Below are 18813 nucleotides of genomic sequence, written 5' to 3' on the forward strand. Positions count from 1 at the left end.
TCTAAGAGCTGTGCGACCTCTGAGATTGTGGCTTCAGTGTCCTTAGAAACTACCAAGGGGTAACTTGTGGGTGAGAGACTCGCTCAGAGGCAAGAGAAAACCCAGCATGGTGGGGTGGAGGGTATGCCAGTGTACAGCACGTGCACAGGTGCAGGTGTGCCTGAGCAGTGCTGGGACTGACTCTTTAGGTGGCCAGAGGGTTAACACCAGGAGGGTGCTAGGCATTTCATAACACACAGATTGAAGGAACGTTGTGAGAATAAAGAGGAGGAAGGGAATATGGAGGTGATCTGGTGGAGAAAAGATTAATCAAGAGAGGGGGGGATTGGATGTGCAGACACTTTTAGGAGGGAGTTCAGTGTAGCAAAGAGACAGCTATGGTTAAGGCCAAGATAGTTTGCCAAATGAATGTAGTATTAGAGACTGGAAGGAAGTGAGCAAGAATTTAAAATGTATGAAGTAGGCATAGGTGCGGGATTTTAGACAGACACTCAGCAGAGCAGGCACAGTAATATAGAGCCAAGGCTGGGGTTTGGTATGCTTTATAGAGCAAGGAATGGAGCGAGAGTGTCCAGTGCAGAGGAAAGAATAGCATTATAGAAAGAGACAGCTTCATTGACAGACTTGGATAAAATAGTGGATGAGAGGAGAGATGAGACAGTGGTGAGTAGTGGAAAGAGCAGTGGTGTGCTGGAGCCGGCTCTGTCCAGCTCGCAAGAGCTGCTTGTTAAATTTTGACAGCTCTTGCGAGCCGGTTGTTGTTGGGGGCGAGCCGGCTCCATTACGGGAGGTAAGCATGGCAGGAGGGCGCCATCACAGGCCATGCTTACCTCCCCTGCCGCTCTGAAACATGTCCAACGATGTCCTTCGCCCCCACCCTCCCCTCCCGCTCCCATCCGTCTTTTTTAATTACCTCCATTGAAGCGCGCGCTATTTAAAGCCCTGCTGCATGCTGCCCGTCTCCAGGCTCCCCCTGCTTGCTTCAGATGATGTTCGTGCCCTTAGTCCCGCCTTTGCGGAAAAAGGAAATGACGTCAGAATGACGTCAGAAGGCGGGACTAAGGGCACGAACATCATCCGAAGCAAGCAGGGGAAGCCTGGAGATGGGCAGCACGCAGCAGGGCTTTAAATAGCGGAGGGGAAGGTGGGGGCGAAGGACATAGTTGGACATGTTTTGGAGTGGGAGGGAGGAGAATCGCTGGGTATGGATGGGTAGAGGGGGCAGGGAAGAGAATTGCATGGATGGGTAGAGGGGGGCAGGGGAGAGACTTGCTGGGCATGGATGGGTAGAGGGGGCAGGGGAGAGACTTGCTGGGCATGGATGGGTAGAGGGGGCAGGGGCGAGAAGAGAATTGCTGAGTATGGATGGATAGAGAGGGGCAGGGGAGAGAGAGGAGAGTTTCAGGACATGGATGGAGGGGAGGGCAAGAGAAATTCTGGACATGGATGGAGGGAAGGGAGAGAGAAGAAATGCTGGACATGGAGGGATGATAGAGGAAGGAGATTAGATGAGGGAAAAGGAAGTGAGGAGAGAAACTGCACATGGATAGAGAAAATAGGCAGAAGCTGGATCCACTGTATAGTCAAGTCTGCGGAGGACCAGAAATGAAGAAGAAAGGACGAAAGAAAAGAAATAAATGGAAAGGAAGCCCTGGAAACGGAGTCAAGGGAACAGATAGAGAGCAGCAGAATCAGATACTGGGCCAGCATGATCAGATAAACAAAGTCACCAGACAACAAAGGTAGAAAAAAATTATTTTATTTTCATTATAGTGTTTGGAATATGTCCACTTTGAGAATCAGGTGCTGAACGTTAAAAGTTTATATTTATTTACTTATTTATGGCATTTTATCCCATATTAAACATGAATTAGATTGGAACCTAGGATCATTTAATTTTTTTTCCCTGGAGAGAGTAATGCATTGCCCCCCCTGGCTATAGCCAGCTCTGCAATTTTGGGGGGGGGGGGGGGGCGCAGAGGTGGACGGGGGGAGGCGCAGACGTGGATGGGGGGCGCCAAGGTGGATGGGGGGGCACCGAGGTGGACCGGGGAGAGAGCCTGTTGTTAAAAATTTACCAGCACACCACTGGAAGAGTGCAAGGGTCAGTAGCCTGAAGATTCCTAAATGTGTTGGTGGTGATTTTATGGGACTGAGGAAGAGCATGGTTAAGTGTGGAATTTATCAGATGATGGTCAGAGAGGGGAAGAACTGAGGTGGAGAAAATAGAGAATGAGCAGTTAGAGAATGAGACAAGGTCAAGGCAGTGGCCATATCAGTGAGTAGGTTAGCAGAACACAGGTGGAGATTGAATGAGAAGGTTAAAGCAAGAATCTTAGAGGCATAAGAATCAGTGAATACTAACGTCCCCAAGGGGAGGGGAGGATGGTTTGAGAAAGAAGGAAAGCCAGGAATCAAAGCCAGTGAGAAATGAAGAGAGATTTATCAGGGGGGTTGATAAATGACTGCTACCCAGAGAGGTAGTAGAGTGAATAAATGGATGGAGTGGACTTCAAAGGGAGAAAAGTAGTGAGAATGAGGTGGAAGAAGAGGTTGAAATCTACTTGGAGGTAACAGTAGCAGCCTGACACCACTTCTGCAGCCAACTGGGAGAAAAGGTAACCCCTGTGACATAGGGCAGCAACAGAAGCAGAGTCTTTAGGGGAAAGCAAAGTCTTAAAACAAGAAAGTGGATCATATGAGACATAATGAGGTTGTGAATGCAAGCAAGTTTGTTGGAGACAGAGTGGACATTCCAAATGGAGATGGTTGAATGAAAGGAAGAAAATGTTGAAGCTTGAGACCTGAGAGAAAGATAGAAGACAAAATGTCTGGAAAGTGATGAAAGCAGAAAATGGGCAGTGTGGTCTTGAGGATGTAGTAGTTTTAGATGGTGAATAAGATCGGGAAGAGATAGTATCAGAAAGAGAAAGTGTAATGGAGCCATAGGAAATAGAAGGAAAAGGGAAAATATAAACCTGTGGAAATAGAATGTGATGGGTGCCATCAAGCACATTCCACCTGACAGGTGGCCAATAGGAATGCTGAGTTGTGAGGAATGAAGGCCTGATTGGATCAGGGTGCATCTGGAAGTCATCCCAGAGGATACTGGGAGGAATATGCAGATAGGCTGCAAATCTTCCCAAAAATCTTGCAAGTGGTTGGAAGAAGCTTTGGATGGCAGGCAGGAGCAGAGACCCAAGTTCGTTGGGGTGGACCTGGGAGTCATCGTGGAGGATTCTGGGAGAAATATGCATATGGACTCCAAATCTTCTCAATAGGAGGTTTGGGTAGCAGGAGCAGAGACCCGAGTGGCTCAGGGTGGTCCTGGGAGTCATCTTGGAAGATGCTGGAAGGAATATGCAGATAGACTGCAAAACCTCACCAGAACTAGGAGTGCTGGGTAGTAGGAGCGGAGGCATGAGTGGAGACATGAGCAGATGTGGGCAGACCTGGGAGTCGCCCTGGAGGACACTGGGAAAATATGCAAACCTCACCAGCACTAGGCTGAAGGCGGGGTCATATTTGCAGGGCCACAATATAGTTCTCCCTTCAAAATTTTGTCAGTGTGGACCATATAGAAATAAGAATAAGCACATAAGTTTAAGGTAACGCTTTCTTTTATAGGGCTAATATTGTGACTAGAAATTCATTTATGAGCTTTCAAAAATACTTCATAAATGTTTTTGTTTGTTTTAATTAGGCACTGTCAGTACTGAAATACTCATTGCTGTCCTTCAAAAAACCAAAGTACATGGAAATGCTGAAACTGTATTTTTTATTTTCATTACAGTTTCTAGTCCAGGAGGTAAGCTTTATGCAATATCCTTTGTTGTTTCTCAGATTGTATGATAGTAGAGTAAAATCATATTTTGCCTTTATTTCAGAAAACTAGCTCTGCAATTACTCATATTGGCAAAACAACAACACAAAAAAAAAAATAGTGGAACTAGGACTGTATTCCAGACTCTGCCTACAATGGCATAAAAATACTAAAATCCAAAATATAGAACAGGAAAAGTTCTCTACGATGACGAATCACAGAAGGCAAAAGTAGAGACTAATAGACGATTCACCACTGGAGACGTGAGTCCAACAGTCTTTATTATATCAGAGATAACGACCCGACACAGGCCGTGTTTCGACGCTAAAAAGCATCTGCATCAGGGGTCAATAAATACACCAAGTAATGAATGCAAAACGAAGAGTCCTACTTGTATATGTGTTGTCAACTCACTGATCACGTAGCACCAAACAGAATATGCTGGATACTAAACAAATACCAGTAACAAATATAGTGGGTCTTTTACTAAAGCTTAGCTCAAGTTATCTGCAGCAGGGTCCATAGGAATAAAATGGGCCCTGCTGCAGATAACTCAAACTAAGCTTTAGTATAAGACCCCCATAATGACAGTATATCAGAAATAAAAGGAAAAGACTTTACAGGTTATTAGGTCTCTTATAGGCCATCCCATTTCAGGCCTCAACCTCAAGTCACTACTAGTTCTTTAATCATCTATTCCTCTCATAAACTGATCCTCTGTTATACACTGAGAGTGTCTTTTGAGTCTAGTCTTTGTGAGGCTGGTGTTAAGCGATCGTTTTTGTGTGCCCTGAGACTCAAGAAGAAGGCAGGATTGTCCTGCTGAAAAGCCGCTGTTACAGTGGTGTTTCTGTAATGTTTATTAGTTTCTGAGCATCAAGTCAAGTTATTGTATGTTTACACGGCTGTTCACATATACCAAACTAAGGGGCCCTTTTACTAAGGCGCACCTAAAAGTGCCCTGCGCTGGTGTAGGCGTGTGTTTTGGATGCATGCAGGTCCATTTCCTGAACGCACCTGGAAAAAAGGGATTTTTTTTTATTGTGCCGGAAAATAGATGTGCGGCAACATGAAAACCAGCGCATGTCCATTTTCGGCCTGAGACCTTAACGCCACCCATTGACTTAGCGGTAAGGTCTCACACGCTAACTGGGTGGTAAGTATCCAGCACACACCAACTGCCGATTACCACCGGGTGTTTTGGGTGCATGTCAAAAATGGAATTACCGCCCGGGGCATGAGGGTAGCTGGGCGGTAGTGTCAGTTTTATGCACGTTGGACCTGTGTACGCACCCACGCGCCTTAGTAAAAGGGCCCCTAAGTGCTGTTTTTTTGATCGCTAATAGTATTTATTTAGTACTGTTTCAATTAAAAAATATGGGTGTTTTGCGATACATTAAATTAGTTTATGAGAGGAATAGGTGATTAAAGAACTGGTAACTCATTATCCCCCATCCTCTTTTACAAAGCCACATTAGCGACTGCCGTGCAGCAATGCCGAGACAGCCCATTCGAAGTGAATGGACTGTCGGCATTACCGCACTGACAGCTGCTAGCGCAGCTTTGTACAAGGGGACCTATATTTGTTGTTAGTATTTGTTTAGTATTTTTATGCCATTGTAGACAGGGTCTGGAATACAGTCCTGGTTCCAATATTTTTTTGTTTCGTTGGTAATGTCTTTTTACCCTCCTCTTTCAAACTTGTGGTCTCCAAATTACTCATATTGGGGCAATTTTCAAACTGTCCATACTGGAATAAAGTTTGTAGATGCTTTTATCCTGCAGTCCTTGTACCCAATTTTCAAAGTTAAAGTTTGCGCTTATTTATACTTTGAAACTTGAAGGTCTGCACCTGCTTTTTGTGTGAGTAGACTTGAAAAAGCAATCTGTGTGCATACTTTTCCTAACTTACCCTTAGCATGCCACTAGGAATGCTTCCTCTTAATGCTGCTAACAGTACATCATGTGTTTTACCATAATAATGGTTCTTTTAACCACACTGGGAGGGAACAATTTTCACACACAAAACACTTGCACAGACACACACAAGCACAACACATTTGCACACATGTGGCGAATTCAGTAAAGGTTGCCCAAAGTTAGTGCGTGCGGAACTGTCTTTATAGACTACTAGCTTAGTGTGCATTTTTGTGCCTCATTTTGGGCGCGAGCACTTACAGTCAGTTAGGCATGGAAATTCGAGTATTTTATGTTTAATCATTTTTATTAATTTTTTCAATAAACTTAAACAGATACAATCTGATAAGTAAAATACAGCCGTGATAACATTGTTATATCAAAATCATTTCTTATCAAAATCTTATCTACTGCGTGAACCGATACTCTATCACCCCTCTCCTCAAGTCGCTTCACTGGCTCCCGATCCGCTACCAAATACAGTTCAAGCTTCTCCTATTGACCTTCAAGTGCACTCAATCTGCAGCCCCCCATTACCTCTCTACCCTCCTCTCCCCATATGTTCCCACCCGTAAACTCCGCTCTCAGGACAAATCACTCCTTTCTGTACCCTTCTCCACCACCGCTAACTCCAGACTCCGCCCCTTCTGCCTCGCATCACCTTATGCCTGGAACAGACTTCCTGAGCCCATACGCCATGCGCCCACCCTGCCCATTTTCAAGTCCTTACTCAAGGCCCATCTCTTCTCCCTTGCTTTTGGTGCCTAACCACCTTCCCATTCCTGATACCCACACTGACTACATAGTTTTTTACCTTTAGATTGTAAGCTCTCTTGAGCAGGGACTGTCCTTCCCCATGTTTAAACTTGTACAGCGCTGCGTAACCCTGGCAGTGCTATAGAAATGCTAAGTAGTAGTAGTAGTAGTAGTAATTTCATATCCATGTCAAATATTTGGCTTCATTAGACCCCTATACAGTGCAGGGGGTAGGAATTAGTGAAGATTTAATTAAATTTTAACAATTTATTAAGGAAAATATGACACCGTAATTCTCATTTACCATTTTCCCTCTCTCATTGTTTTGAGTCTAGGAAAGACTGCAGCTGATCAGGCATATAAAAATATGAAATTCGAGTATTTTACATCTGCACACCTAAATCCTGGGATGCCGCTAACCTGCCCATAGACCTTCCCTGGCCACATCCCCTTTGGAGTTACACACAAGATAAGTTAGGCACACAGTTATAGAACTGGGGCGTAAGTCAGAGCTACGTGTAACTACAAATGACTGCCAAGTAGTTTTTGTTTATCCAATAATTGATTGTTAGCACCTTTTTAGTCAATTAATTTACATGTGGATCTGCGATCAGTGCTAAAAATTGTACACCCAACTTTTGGTGACTTATACAGAATCCTGTGGATATACCTTACTTACACCTACCATGAAACATGTACATCCGCCTTCCTACTTACATCCACTATGACTTGTGGAGGGGCATTTTCGATATGACGTCTAAGTCCAAATTTGGATATTTTGCTCAGAAGGCTGCATTGCTATATGTGTATTATAAGATAGCCATGCCCACTTAATAGTATTACTAAGAGAATCCAGCTGAATTTTACAGGGATATCCCAGAAGTCAGATATTTCTTTACTGGTCCTTAGTCACTTGGAGGCCCTTAACCAAACTGCATTAAGTGCGAATGGAATTGGCGCTTAACACAGGAAAAAGGCTTACTGCAAAATGCATATCAATAGAAATCAAACAAAATAAAACATGGAAAAGGGAATAAGATGATACCTTTTTTATTGGACATAACTTAATACATTTCTTGATTAGCTTTCGAAGGTTGCCCTTCTTCCTCAGATCGGAAATAAGCAAATGTGCTAGCTGACAGTGTATATAAGTGAAAACATTCAAGCATTACTATGACAGTCTGACAGGGTGGGAGGAGGGGGGTGGGTAGGAAGTATGCATGGGGACATCAAAGCATATCATTGATATTCTAACAGGGTGGGTGTGGATAGGTGAGGGGAGGGTGATCAACAGAGACATACAGCTTTATGGTTTATAATGGGCTAGGAACCCCAGATCCTTGTTAAGTCCTTTCTGTTGGGTGTTAAAATATTCAATCATTCTGACTTCAAAGGTCTTACGTTCTTGTATGGTTTTAAAGTTACCTTTGAGGATTCTCACTGTGAAGTCACTGGTAGTGGCAACCTTCGAATCAAGAAATGTATTAAGTTATGTCCAATAAAAAAGGTATCATCTTATTTTCTTTTCCATGTTTTATTTTGTTTGATTTCTATTGATAACCTTAAGAGTGGACTAACACGGCTACCACACTCCTCTGCAAAATGCATTAAATCGTTTTTCAGCAATTTGCCTGTCAGTGCACACTAATCACACAACATTGAGATTAAAAAAAAAAATTTAGGAGGGGGCATGTCATGGGTAGGGAATGGGCGTGGAAATGTTATCCAGCACATTCACATTAGCGCACACTAATTGGATAATGCTACAATACAGGAGCACTTATTCCCAGATTTTATATGGGTCATCCAAAGTTGGACATCCAAATTTGGGCATAGATCCCTGATGAATTTATTGAAATTAATTGACAATTGGCAGTAATTAGGAGATATACACACACATCTATCCTATGCCCTTTTCCATAACATCCATGCCTAAATTTCATAGTATGTAACTCAAAAGGGGCACAGCTATGGGAGGAGTATGAGTGGATCAGTGGGTGTTCCCAGAAGTTATGCACGATGTTATAGAATGATATTCTTTCTGTGCTTCAGTTAAGCTCCAGCTTTACACCTGGTTTCAGAAGGCATAAATCCAGCGCCCAATGTTAGTCACAAGATCCATGCTAAGCTAGTTTTTTGAAAGGACACTAAGGTCCTCTTAAGGACTATCACTATCCACACCCTCTCCAAAAGACATTACACGATGTGAAACCCACAAGCAAGCCTTCTCCGGAGTAGCCCTCACACTCTGGAATGCACTGCCTGAAAGGCTCCGCTTAACACAAGACTATCGCTACTTCAGGAAGCAAGTGAAAGCTTGGCTTTTCAACCAGACCTTTAATGGAATAAGTAACTAACTTGTCAGTCTCACTCACACACACAAGGAATGACATTGGCTGCACATATGCAGCAGGACATGTTTATCTACTCGTACCCTAGCTGAGATAATATTTAACCATCTCTCTGACCTCATGTGCAACTTTCTTTAGTCACCTTAGTTCTAACTCTTCTTACTCTCTTACCTATCTGTATGTTCCATCTTTGCTTATACCGTTCACTACCAATTAAAATGTTCTATTATGTATTGTGCTGACATTGTAATTAGTACACTATCAGGCTTATTTTCAAAAGAGAAGGGCGCCCATCTTTCGACACAAATCGGAAGATGGGCGCCCTTCTCACAGGATCGCCCAAATCGGCATAATCGAAAGCCGATTTTGGGGGTCCTCAACTGCTTTCCATCGCAGGGACGACCAAAGTTCACAGGGGGGGTGGGGGATTGGGGCATGCTTAACACATGGGCATCCTCGGCCGATAATGGAAAAAAGAAGAGCGTCCCTGATGAGCACTTGGGCAATTTTACTTGGTCCTTTTTTTTTTACGACCAAGCCACAAAAATGTGCCCTAAATGACCAGGTGACCACCGGAGGGTATTGGGGATGACCTCCCCTTACTTCACCGGTGGTCACTAACCCCCTCCCACCCTAAAAAAAAATTTTAAAATATTTTTACAGCCTCTATGCCAGCCTCAGATATCATACCCAGCTCCATGACAACAGTATGCAGGTCCCTGGAGCAGTTTTAGTGGGTACTGCAGTGCACTTCAGACAGGCAGACCCAGGCCCCCCCACCCGCTACACTTATGGTGGTAAATGTGAGCCCTCCAAAGCCCACCACAAACCCACTGTACCCACATCTAGGTGCCCCCTTCAACCCTAAGGGCTATGGTAGTAGTGTACAGTTGTGGGGAGTGGGTTTTGGGAGCTCAGCACACAAGGTAAAGGAGCTATGCGCCTGGGAGCTTTTTCTGAAGTCCACTGCAGTGCCCCCTAGGGTGCCCGGTTGGTGTCCTGGCATGTGAGGGGGGCCAGTGCACTATGAATGTTGGCTCCTCCCACGACCAAATGGCTTGGATTTGGTTGTTTCTGAGATGGGTGTCCTCGGTTTCCATTATTGCCGAAAATCGGGGATGACCATCTTTAAGGTTGACCTAAGTGTTGAGATTTGGGCTTCCCAGACCCTATTATCAAAATGAAAGATGAACGCCCATCTTGTTTCGATAATGTGGATTTCCCCGCCCCTTTGCGGGGACATCGTGTGAGTACGTCCTCAGGAAAACTTGGGCGCCCGTTCGATTATGCCCCTCCATACCATACTTTGTATTGTTATTTGAATACTTTTACTGCTGTAATTGTCTATTGCTCATGTTTGATTTATTCTTACTGTACACTGCCTTGAGTGAATTCCTTCAAAAAGGCGGTAAATAAATCCCAATAAATAAAAATAAATAAATATCCAAAACACAGACAGAACCTCATCAAAAAAAGGGATCGCAAGCTAAAAATAGAAATATGAAGACAAAAATTAAACTGGGAACCCAAAGAAGTCAAACTTTGCATGTACTGCAACACCGAAGAAATAAAAACAGAAATATATATTTCCTCTTATACTGAACACAGTACAAAACTATTTGTAATGCACATTTCCCAAAGCTAACATATTCCACTTTTTTTTCTACCTTTGTTATCTGAATGCTTTATTTTTCTATCATGCCCAGTTTCTCTTTTCTGCTTCCTGTCTGTTTTCTGTTCCCTTTTCATTGGCTGTTGTCCATTTGTCATTTCTCCTATCTCCTCTCGCCTTGTTCTGTTCCCTCGTTACACCTGTCTCTGACATATTGATCTTTCTCTTTTAGCTCTTTTCACCCTTTTTATTTCTTTTCTGCCTCTCTGTCCAATCAAGCTTGACCCTACTTATCTTTCAGTTCTCCATCTCCTCATTATTTTCACCTGCCTATCAACCTTCCATCTCCTTCTCTGATTCCTTGGCTCTCCTATGTGCCATCTTACTCCTTCCCTTCTATATTTCATCTACTCTTCAGTACCACATTTCTTCCCTCTGTACTCACTATCCTCCTCTCCCTCATCACCTTGAAACCCCCTCATGGTTCCCCCATCCCCAGTAGCTGCCATCCCTCTCCATCCTGCCACCCTTGTTGCCCAGCATCTCCTCCCTATTTCTCCTCCACCCTTGTAGCCCATCTCCTGTCTGACATCTCTCCCTCCCCTCTGGGTCCAACATCTCACTCTCTCTCTCCATATCTCTCTCCCTATGCCCAGGATTCAACATCTCTCCCTCACTCTCTCCCCCACCCCAGGGGCCAACAATCTTCCTTCCCTCACTCCCTACGCCCCTGTATATAAAATCTATCTCCACCTTTTCCATCCTTCCCCTCTGCCCCGGGTCCATTAATTCCCCATCTCTCTTCCTTCCCTCCCTCCCATTGTCCAACATATCTTCTTCTTCCTCTCCCTCCCTCTGCCCTAGGTCCATCTTTTCCCCCTCTCCCTCCCTCCTAGGTCCAACATCTCTTCCCCCTCCTTCCCTCCCCAGTGCCCCTGGGTCCATTAATTCTCCATCTCTTTCTTCCCTCCCTCCTAGCTTTCCCTAATCTTCCTCCTCGCCCCCAGGTCTAACATCTCTCTCTCTCTCTCTCTCTCATTCCCCCTCCTTCCCCAGGTCCAACATCTCTCCCTACCTCCCCTCCCCCAGTCCAACATCTCTTCCTCCCTCTCCCTCAGGTCAAACATCTTTTCTTCTCTCCCTCTCTCCTCAACTCCCAGGTCCAACATATCTCTACCTCTTCCTTCCCAGCCCTGCCTCTGCCCCAACATCTTTTCATTTCTCTTTCCTTTCTACCCCCAGCCATTGTCCAACATCTTTCTCTGTATGGGGCCCTGGCAGCTGCAGCAGTTTGCATGTGCTGTCAGCCGCCAAATCTCAAAGCCTGTTCTGTACTGTGTTGTGCAGAAGCAGGAAGTTACATCAGAAGAGGATGAGCTTTGGCAGATAGATGACTCCAGAGTCCAGGGCCTGACAGCCTATGCAAATCACTGAGGCTGCCAATGCCCTATACAGAGAAACACATGTTTTAAGGCAGGCAGGGGGAGGGAGGAGGGGTTCGTAGATGGGGTAGGGGAGATGTCAGACTGGGGAAAGTTCAGAGACAGAGGGAGATTCTGGACTGTGGGGAGGGGAGGGAGAAAGAAAAAGCATGCTGGACCCAAACCTGGGAGCGGAGGAGAGGGAGATGTCAAACACATGGGGGGAGGGGGCAAGGGACCCCAACTGCCACTGGCCCTCTGGCAGTGCCTAGTTGCCCAAATGGTCAGTCTACTCCTGATCAGTATGCCACTAAGTTTGTGATTAAATTTACTAGTGTTATATACATGTATGCAATATTTCAGCCAAATGGATTTATAAATAACTTTGAAGCCCTTAGGCAGCTGACAATACGGTGGCCTTTGTCAGCATTTTGGTGTTTGGCATTGTTGTTTGATGTGAGACTCATGCTGACAGCCTAATATTTCAGATGAGATGTCTTTTCATTGAGATCTTCTTCTCCATTAAAGGAGTCTTGCATTCTTTGATGGTAATTAAGTTATACTTCTAGATGCAATTTATTTTTGTGACTAATATTTAACTTAACTCTTTCCTTTATAAGCTGAAATAACAAAAATATTTTATTTTTCAGGAGTATTTGGATAAAAAAGGTGACCCAATGGGATTTGCTGGACTTATAAGCCATTTGCATTACCATGAACCTGCAAATTTCATCTTAGTCAGTTTTCTGCTTAAAGGTCTATTCCACAAGATGTTGCAAACCAAGGAAAAAGGTAAGTTTTCATTTTATTTATTTATTTGGATTTATTTACTACCTTTTTGAAGGAATTCACTCAAGGAAGTATACAGTAAGAATAAATCAAACATAAACAATAGACAATTATAGCAGTAACAATATTAAAATGACAATACAAAGTATGAAGTAGAGGGGCATAATCGAAAGGGATGTCCTCGTTTCGATTTGGATGTCCTCGCAGAACGTCCCGATGCAGGGGCGGGGAAACCCGCATTTTCGAAACAAGATAATACGGTTAGGGATGTCCTTAAATGGTCGTCCCTAGACTTGGTCGTTTCTGATTTTCGGCGATAATGGAAACCAAGGATGCCCATCTCAGAAACAACCAAATGCAAGCCATTTGGTTGTGGGAGGAGCCAGGACACCAACCGGGCACCGTAGGGGCACTGCATAGGACTTCATAAATTACTCCCAGGTACATAGCTCCCTTACCGTGTGTGCTGAGCCCCCCAACCCCCCTCCCCCCAAAAAAACCCACTCCCTCCAACTGTACACCACTACCATAGCCCTTACGGGTGAAGGGGGGCACCTAGATGTGGGTACAGTGGGTTGATGGTGGGTTTTGGAGGGTTCACTGTTTCCTCCACAAACGTAACAGGTAGGGGGGGATGGGCCTGGGTCTGCCTGCCTGAAGTGCACTGCACCCACTAAAACTGCTCCAGGGACCTGCATACTGCTGTGTTGGACCTTAGTATGACATCTGAGGCTGGCATAGAGGCTGGCAATCAATATTTTTAAAGATATTTTTTGAGAGTGGGAGGGGGTTAGTGACAACTAGGGGAGTAAGAGTAGGTCATCCCCGATTTTCTCTGGTGGTCATCTGGTCAGTTCGGGCACCTTTTTGTGCCTTGGTTGTAAGAAAAACACTACCAGATAAAGTCGTCCAAGTGTTCGTCAGGGACATCTGAGGCTGTCATAGAGGCTGCTAAATCATATTTGTATTTAACATTTGTGGGGTGGGAGGGGCTCAGTGACCACCAGGGGGATATCAGGGTCTCACCCCTGATTCCCTCCAGTGGTCATCTGGTCATTTAGAGAACCCTTTTGTGCCTTATTCGTTATAAAAACAGGTCTAGATCAAAATGTATTAGTTTTAGTCCTGGACAGTTTTTGTTTTGTTCCATTATGGATGAAAAACGTCCAAGTGTTAGGAACACCCAGATCCTGCTTTTAACATGCCCCTGACATGCCCCCTTGTGATTTGAACACACTTCTGATGGACTGCATAGAAAAACCTCTAAAAATTGGTTTTGAAAATACCAATTTGGATGTTTTTGTGAGGAAAAACGTCCAAATACAGATTTATGCCACTTTTTGGATGTTTTTATCTTTTGAAAATGTGCTCCATAGACAGGTAAGAGAGTAAGAGGAGTTAGAAAATAAGAGGAATAATTTAAAGAAAGTTGCACATGATGTCAGAGAAGTGATTAAATATTATCTCAGCTAGGGTAGGAGTGGATAAACATGTCCTGCTACAGTATGTGCAGCCCGTTGTCACTCCTTGTCTGTATGAGACTAACAAGTTAGTTACTTCTTCCATTAAAGGCCTGGTTGAAGAGCCAAACTTTCACCTGCTTCCTGAAGTAGAGATGGTCTTGTGTTAAGTGGAGCCTTTCAGGGAGTGTGGGGGCTACTCCAGAGAAGGCTTGCTTGCGGGTATCACATCCTGTAATGTCTTTTGGAGAGGGTGTGGTTAGGGATACTCCTTGAGAGGACCTTATGGGCAGATGATCAAAAGTCCCACACTGTTCCAAACAGCACTCTAAAAATAGCGCTGGAACAGTGCGGGGCTTTACCGCCCCTATGATCAGAGATAATAGCATGCAAATTTAATCACACTATTCTCTTTGATCATAGGGTAAAAGTGTGGGAGGATTGTGCCTGAGCATGCACTTGGTACAATCCTCCCACACTTGTTTGACAGGTCTATATCCTCCCACACTTGTTTGACAGGTCTAGGCTGTCAAAAGCCCAGACTTGTCAAACAGAGGGGCTGGAGGTCCATGGGACCACCAGACCTCAAGAGCCTCCACCCTGAACTACGCGACACAAGTACCGGATCTCCAGCCCCCCTTACCCCCTCTAGTGTCCTCTCAAATAGATACCTAGTGGCCCAGTGGGCTGCGAGTCAACCCCCCCCAGTCCCCCCAACCCAGGTTCGGGGGGGGGGGGGGCTGGAGATCCAGTGGGTCTCCAGCCCCCTTAACTCCCCATGGCATCCCCTCACATGGAGCCCTAGTGGCCCAGTTGGCCAAGATTCAATCCCCACCCCACCCCAACCTGGTGGTCTTGGTAGCCCTTCCTCAACCTTACCTTCGTTGGCGGTGAGAGGTTGCCTCCTTTCTCTTCCATTGGCGCTGCCTCAAAAATGGCATCGCCCAGCGCTGCCCAAGGCATCCTGGGATGCACTGGGTGGGGCTTCACACTATATAAGGGAGAAACTGGGCAGGGCTGGGCGCTGCCATTTTTGAGGTGGCACCAATGGAAGAGGAGGGAGGTCACCTCCCTCCTCCATCGAAGGTAGGGGGTGGGTTAGGTTTGCTAAGATCACCATATGGGGGGGGGGTGGAGTGGGGATTGACTCACAGCCCACTGAGCCACCAGGGCTCCATTCACGTGAGGGGATGCCGGGGGGTTAAGGGGGTGAAGACCCACCGGATCTTCATCCCCCCCAAACCTATGTCGGGGGGGGGGGGAGGTCAGGAAACTGGAGGTCGCTGGGGGAGGTGTCGGGTCAGGGTTCCTGCTCCTGCAGGGGGGGCACAGGCTGCTGCACTGGGGGGAATGGGAGGCCTGTTAGCATGCAAATGCATGCTGGACAGGGCTCACTGTTCCTCCCCAATGGTCTGCAAGCCCTAACACCAGCTCCGAGCTGGCATTGGGTTTGCTGAAGCCAGTGAGCCAATGTTTGGCGCGCTGGTTGCTGATCATTGGGGAGGAATAGGACTAGCATGCATTGGCATGCTAGTTGCATTCAGAGCCTGTGAGCACGTTGTTTCACATGCTCGGGGGCTGTGATCATAGGGCGGTAGCAAACACAGGCACTGGTATGGCGCTAACAGCCTCTAGTGCTTAGTGTCCTTGGAGGTGTGTAGAGGGTGATCCTGTTCAATATTCAGGGCCATTTCCTTTAAGGGTCTTGAAGATCAGAGTTTTAAATTTAGCCCTGTATTGTACTGGTAGCCAATGAAGTTTTTGCAAAAATGTTGTGATGTGGTTACATCGCTTGCAACCTTCTGTTAGTCTTGTCGCAGTGTTCTGAATCATTTGGAGCTGGTGAAGACCCTTTGTAGTCATGTGTCTAAAGGATTTGTATACAAAGCCGTATTAAAACGATCAAGGTTAAAAGTTACTTTATTTGTTAATTCACTTAAGGACAACCATTAAAGCAGGGTACATAGAAATAAAATGGCAACACAGCCAAAATAATCCAGAAAGGGAACACCAACCAATTAAAAAGGAAAGAAGAAGAGGAAAAGAAACAAGATAAAAAGACAAGCATCTGCTGGGTCATCAGAGCTCCAGACCCCAGTACATAGCGTCACAATCTCTGCCAGCTAAAGAAAAGAAAAAAAAAAGGAAGAAAGTAACCTCAGAGTCTCATGTGAAGGCCTCCTGAAAAAGATATGTTTTAAGCAGCCACTTAAAGGTTAGCAAGACAGTTTCCAACCTTAAAAAGGCTGCCAACTGATTCCAAAGCTTAGGTCCTACCACATGATAAAGTCATCATTATAAAGCATATGGGAGCACACTTAAAGATCTTAATAGATATATTTTGGAAGAAATAATAGACCAATAAAACAAATAGGCAGATGAGCTGCAAGCTCCAGAAAACAAAACAGAGCAGACTAGTGTAGAATGTCTGGATCCAAAATTTATTCACCACAAGCAAAGTTTTAAAAGAATAAAACACTCTCTAAAAGCCTGACACGGCAGTGTTTCACCCTCACAAGGGCTGCATCAGGGACAGATCTAGTTAGACACTAGAATGCGGGCACAAAAGCGTGAGATTTTGCTGCTTTGTGATAATTGTGCTGCACACAAGGATGATGTCAGGCTGTCTAACGTCAAGGTGGTCTTCCTGCTACCAAACACTACCTCTCTGATCCAACCTATGGATCAGGGCATAATAGCCAATTTCAAACAACATTATCGGGCTCTTGTGCTACGTCGTCTTCTGATGAGTGTTATGGATGACCAGACTGGCAAGGATAAACATGCTGTTGAACTGGCTCGTAATCTATCACTGTTGAATTCCCTACATATGCAAAAGAAGCCTGGAATCATGTTACACAGGCAACCATTGTGAACTGCTACAAGCGGACAAGCTTTGTTAAGGATGTGGAGAGGGACGAAACAGATGCAACTGTTGCAAACGTGTCAGATGAAGAGGTTATTGACATCCCAGCTGGTGTTACTGAAGAGGAGCTCCATCACTACGTAGCTGTTGATTACGATCTACAAACAGCTGAAGACAGCACTGATGTCGAGATATGCGCCTACACGCAGGCAACAACAGCTGATGATGGAACAGATGAAGAAATGAGCAGCGAGGCACATGCTGACGAAATTCAACAACCTCCTCCTGTCACATTTGCAAGAGTGCTGGAGAGTCTCAACACCGTGCGGGCCTATCTGGGGGCCACTGGATGTCAGTGCTATGACAGTTTTTACCGTCTGGCAGACGTAGTCTATGGAACTCATAGACCCAAGAGTGTACAGAGGACTATAACTGATTACTTCAAGCAAGCCTAATGTCAGTTAACTGAGGCTGTATACTGTACATATAATAAACAGTACTGTACATATGTTTATCAGATGTCAAGCTTCTTTGGGTCACAACGGTTAAGTGTACGCTCTGGTTAACTGCATACATTTCTTTGGTCCCAGACCCTTGCATTTAAGCGGATTACACTATATTCACTTAATTAATCCTGACAAAACAAATGTTCGTTGGGTTGGATGCTCTCCATGTTGTGAACCACAAATGCCATTTAAGTTGGCTACGGATGAGATTCCTATTAGGGATGAGATACAATTTCAGGGGGTTCTGATAGAATATGCATTAATAATGTCCACGCAAGTGAATAGTGTAGTCCGAAAATCATTTTTCAAATTGAAAATGATGCAACCAATTAAGCATTTTTGGACCCTTCCCTTTTCCAGGTGGTTGTTCAGTCTATGGTGTTAACCATTATAGATTATTGTAATATTGTGTACTTATGACTGTCAGATAAACAACTGAGAAGACTGCAGATAGTTCAAAATGCTGCTGCAAAGCTATTCGGTGGTGCTTGGTTTGAGCTTGCTATACCATATATGAAGAAATTACATTAGCTTGGGTAGAGTTCAAGTTGGTGACCATGATTTTTTAGGTTTTATATGGTGTGGGTCCTGATTACCTTTTGTATTGTGTTAACTAAAGAACCCTTAGGTCACTATCTGTTATCAGATTAAATCCCTATGAAGTCTATATGTCGACTGAAGAAGGCTTAACTCTATCTTAATGGGGAAAAGGTTCTTTGGGTCCGATATTCAGACTGCAGGAAGTAGCCAGGTTGCCTCCCGCAGTCAGTGCTGAGCCCGGATATTCAATGCCAGGCCACTTCCATTGACCGTCACTGAAGATCTGGTTTATTTTTGACCGCTAAAAACATAGCCGGCCAAGCCAATATTCAGCACTGGCCGACTAAGTTCATAGCATCCAAAGATAGACCTGTTATTGATGTGGCCGGATTTGTTTGCCTAACTTATCTGGCAAAGCACTGAAAGTCAGCAGATAGCCAGTTATATCACGCAATATAACTAGCTATCCGCTAAGCACAAACTGGGAATAGTCAGCGGGAGATAGCTGGCTATCTCCTGCTGAATATTGGTGGACAGCCAGCTAAATACTGTTTAACCAGTCAGGTGCTATTTCTGGCCAATTAAATGGTTTTGAATATCTGCCAGCTTGCTTTAAATATTATGAGTTTTAGGTGTGCTGTTAAAACATGGCTATTTAGAAAGTATTTTTCAACTGGGTTTAGTTATTTTTATTTTTTTAGAATGATTGTTCTCTTTTATTCTGGATATTGTTTCCATACTGCACTTATTTTTCTTGTTGTAATCCAGCTAG

General features: G+C 44.7%; 1 protein-coding gene across 1 annotated transcript in view; it reads left to right on the forward strand.

Annotated features, from left to right (window-relative positions):
- The window catches only part of LOC115462209 (probable ATP-dependent RNA helicase DDX60), a 368606-nt gene that overhangs the window by 285882 nt on the left and 63911 nt on the right, over window positions 1-18813 (forward strand). The window contains exons 32-33 of the mRNA XM_030192223.1: window positions 3704-3808; window positions 12531-12672. Of these exons, the coding sequence (XP_030048083.1) occupies window positions 3704-3808; window positions 12531-12672 (247 nt within the window). The remainder of the gene's footprint in view (window positions 1-3703; window positions 3809-12530; window positions 12673-18813) is intronic.

This window comes from Microcaecilia unicolor, chromosome 2 (genome assembly GCF_901765095.1).
Source record: "Microcaecilia unicolor chromosome 2, aMicUni1.1, whole genome shotgun sequence".
Lineage (NCBI taxonomy): Eukaryota > Metazoa > Chordata > Amphibia > Gymnophiona > Siphonopidae > Microcaecilia > Microcaecilia unicolor.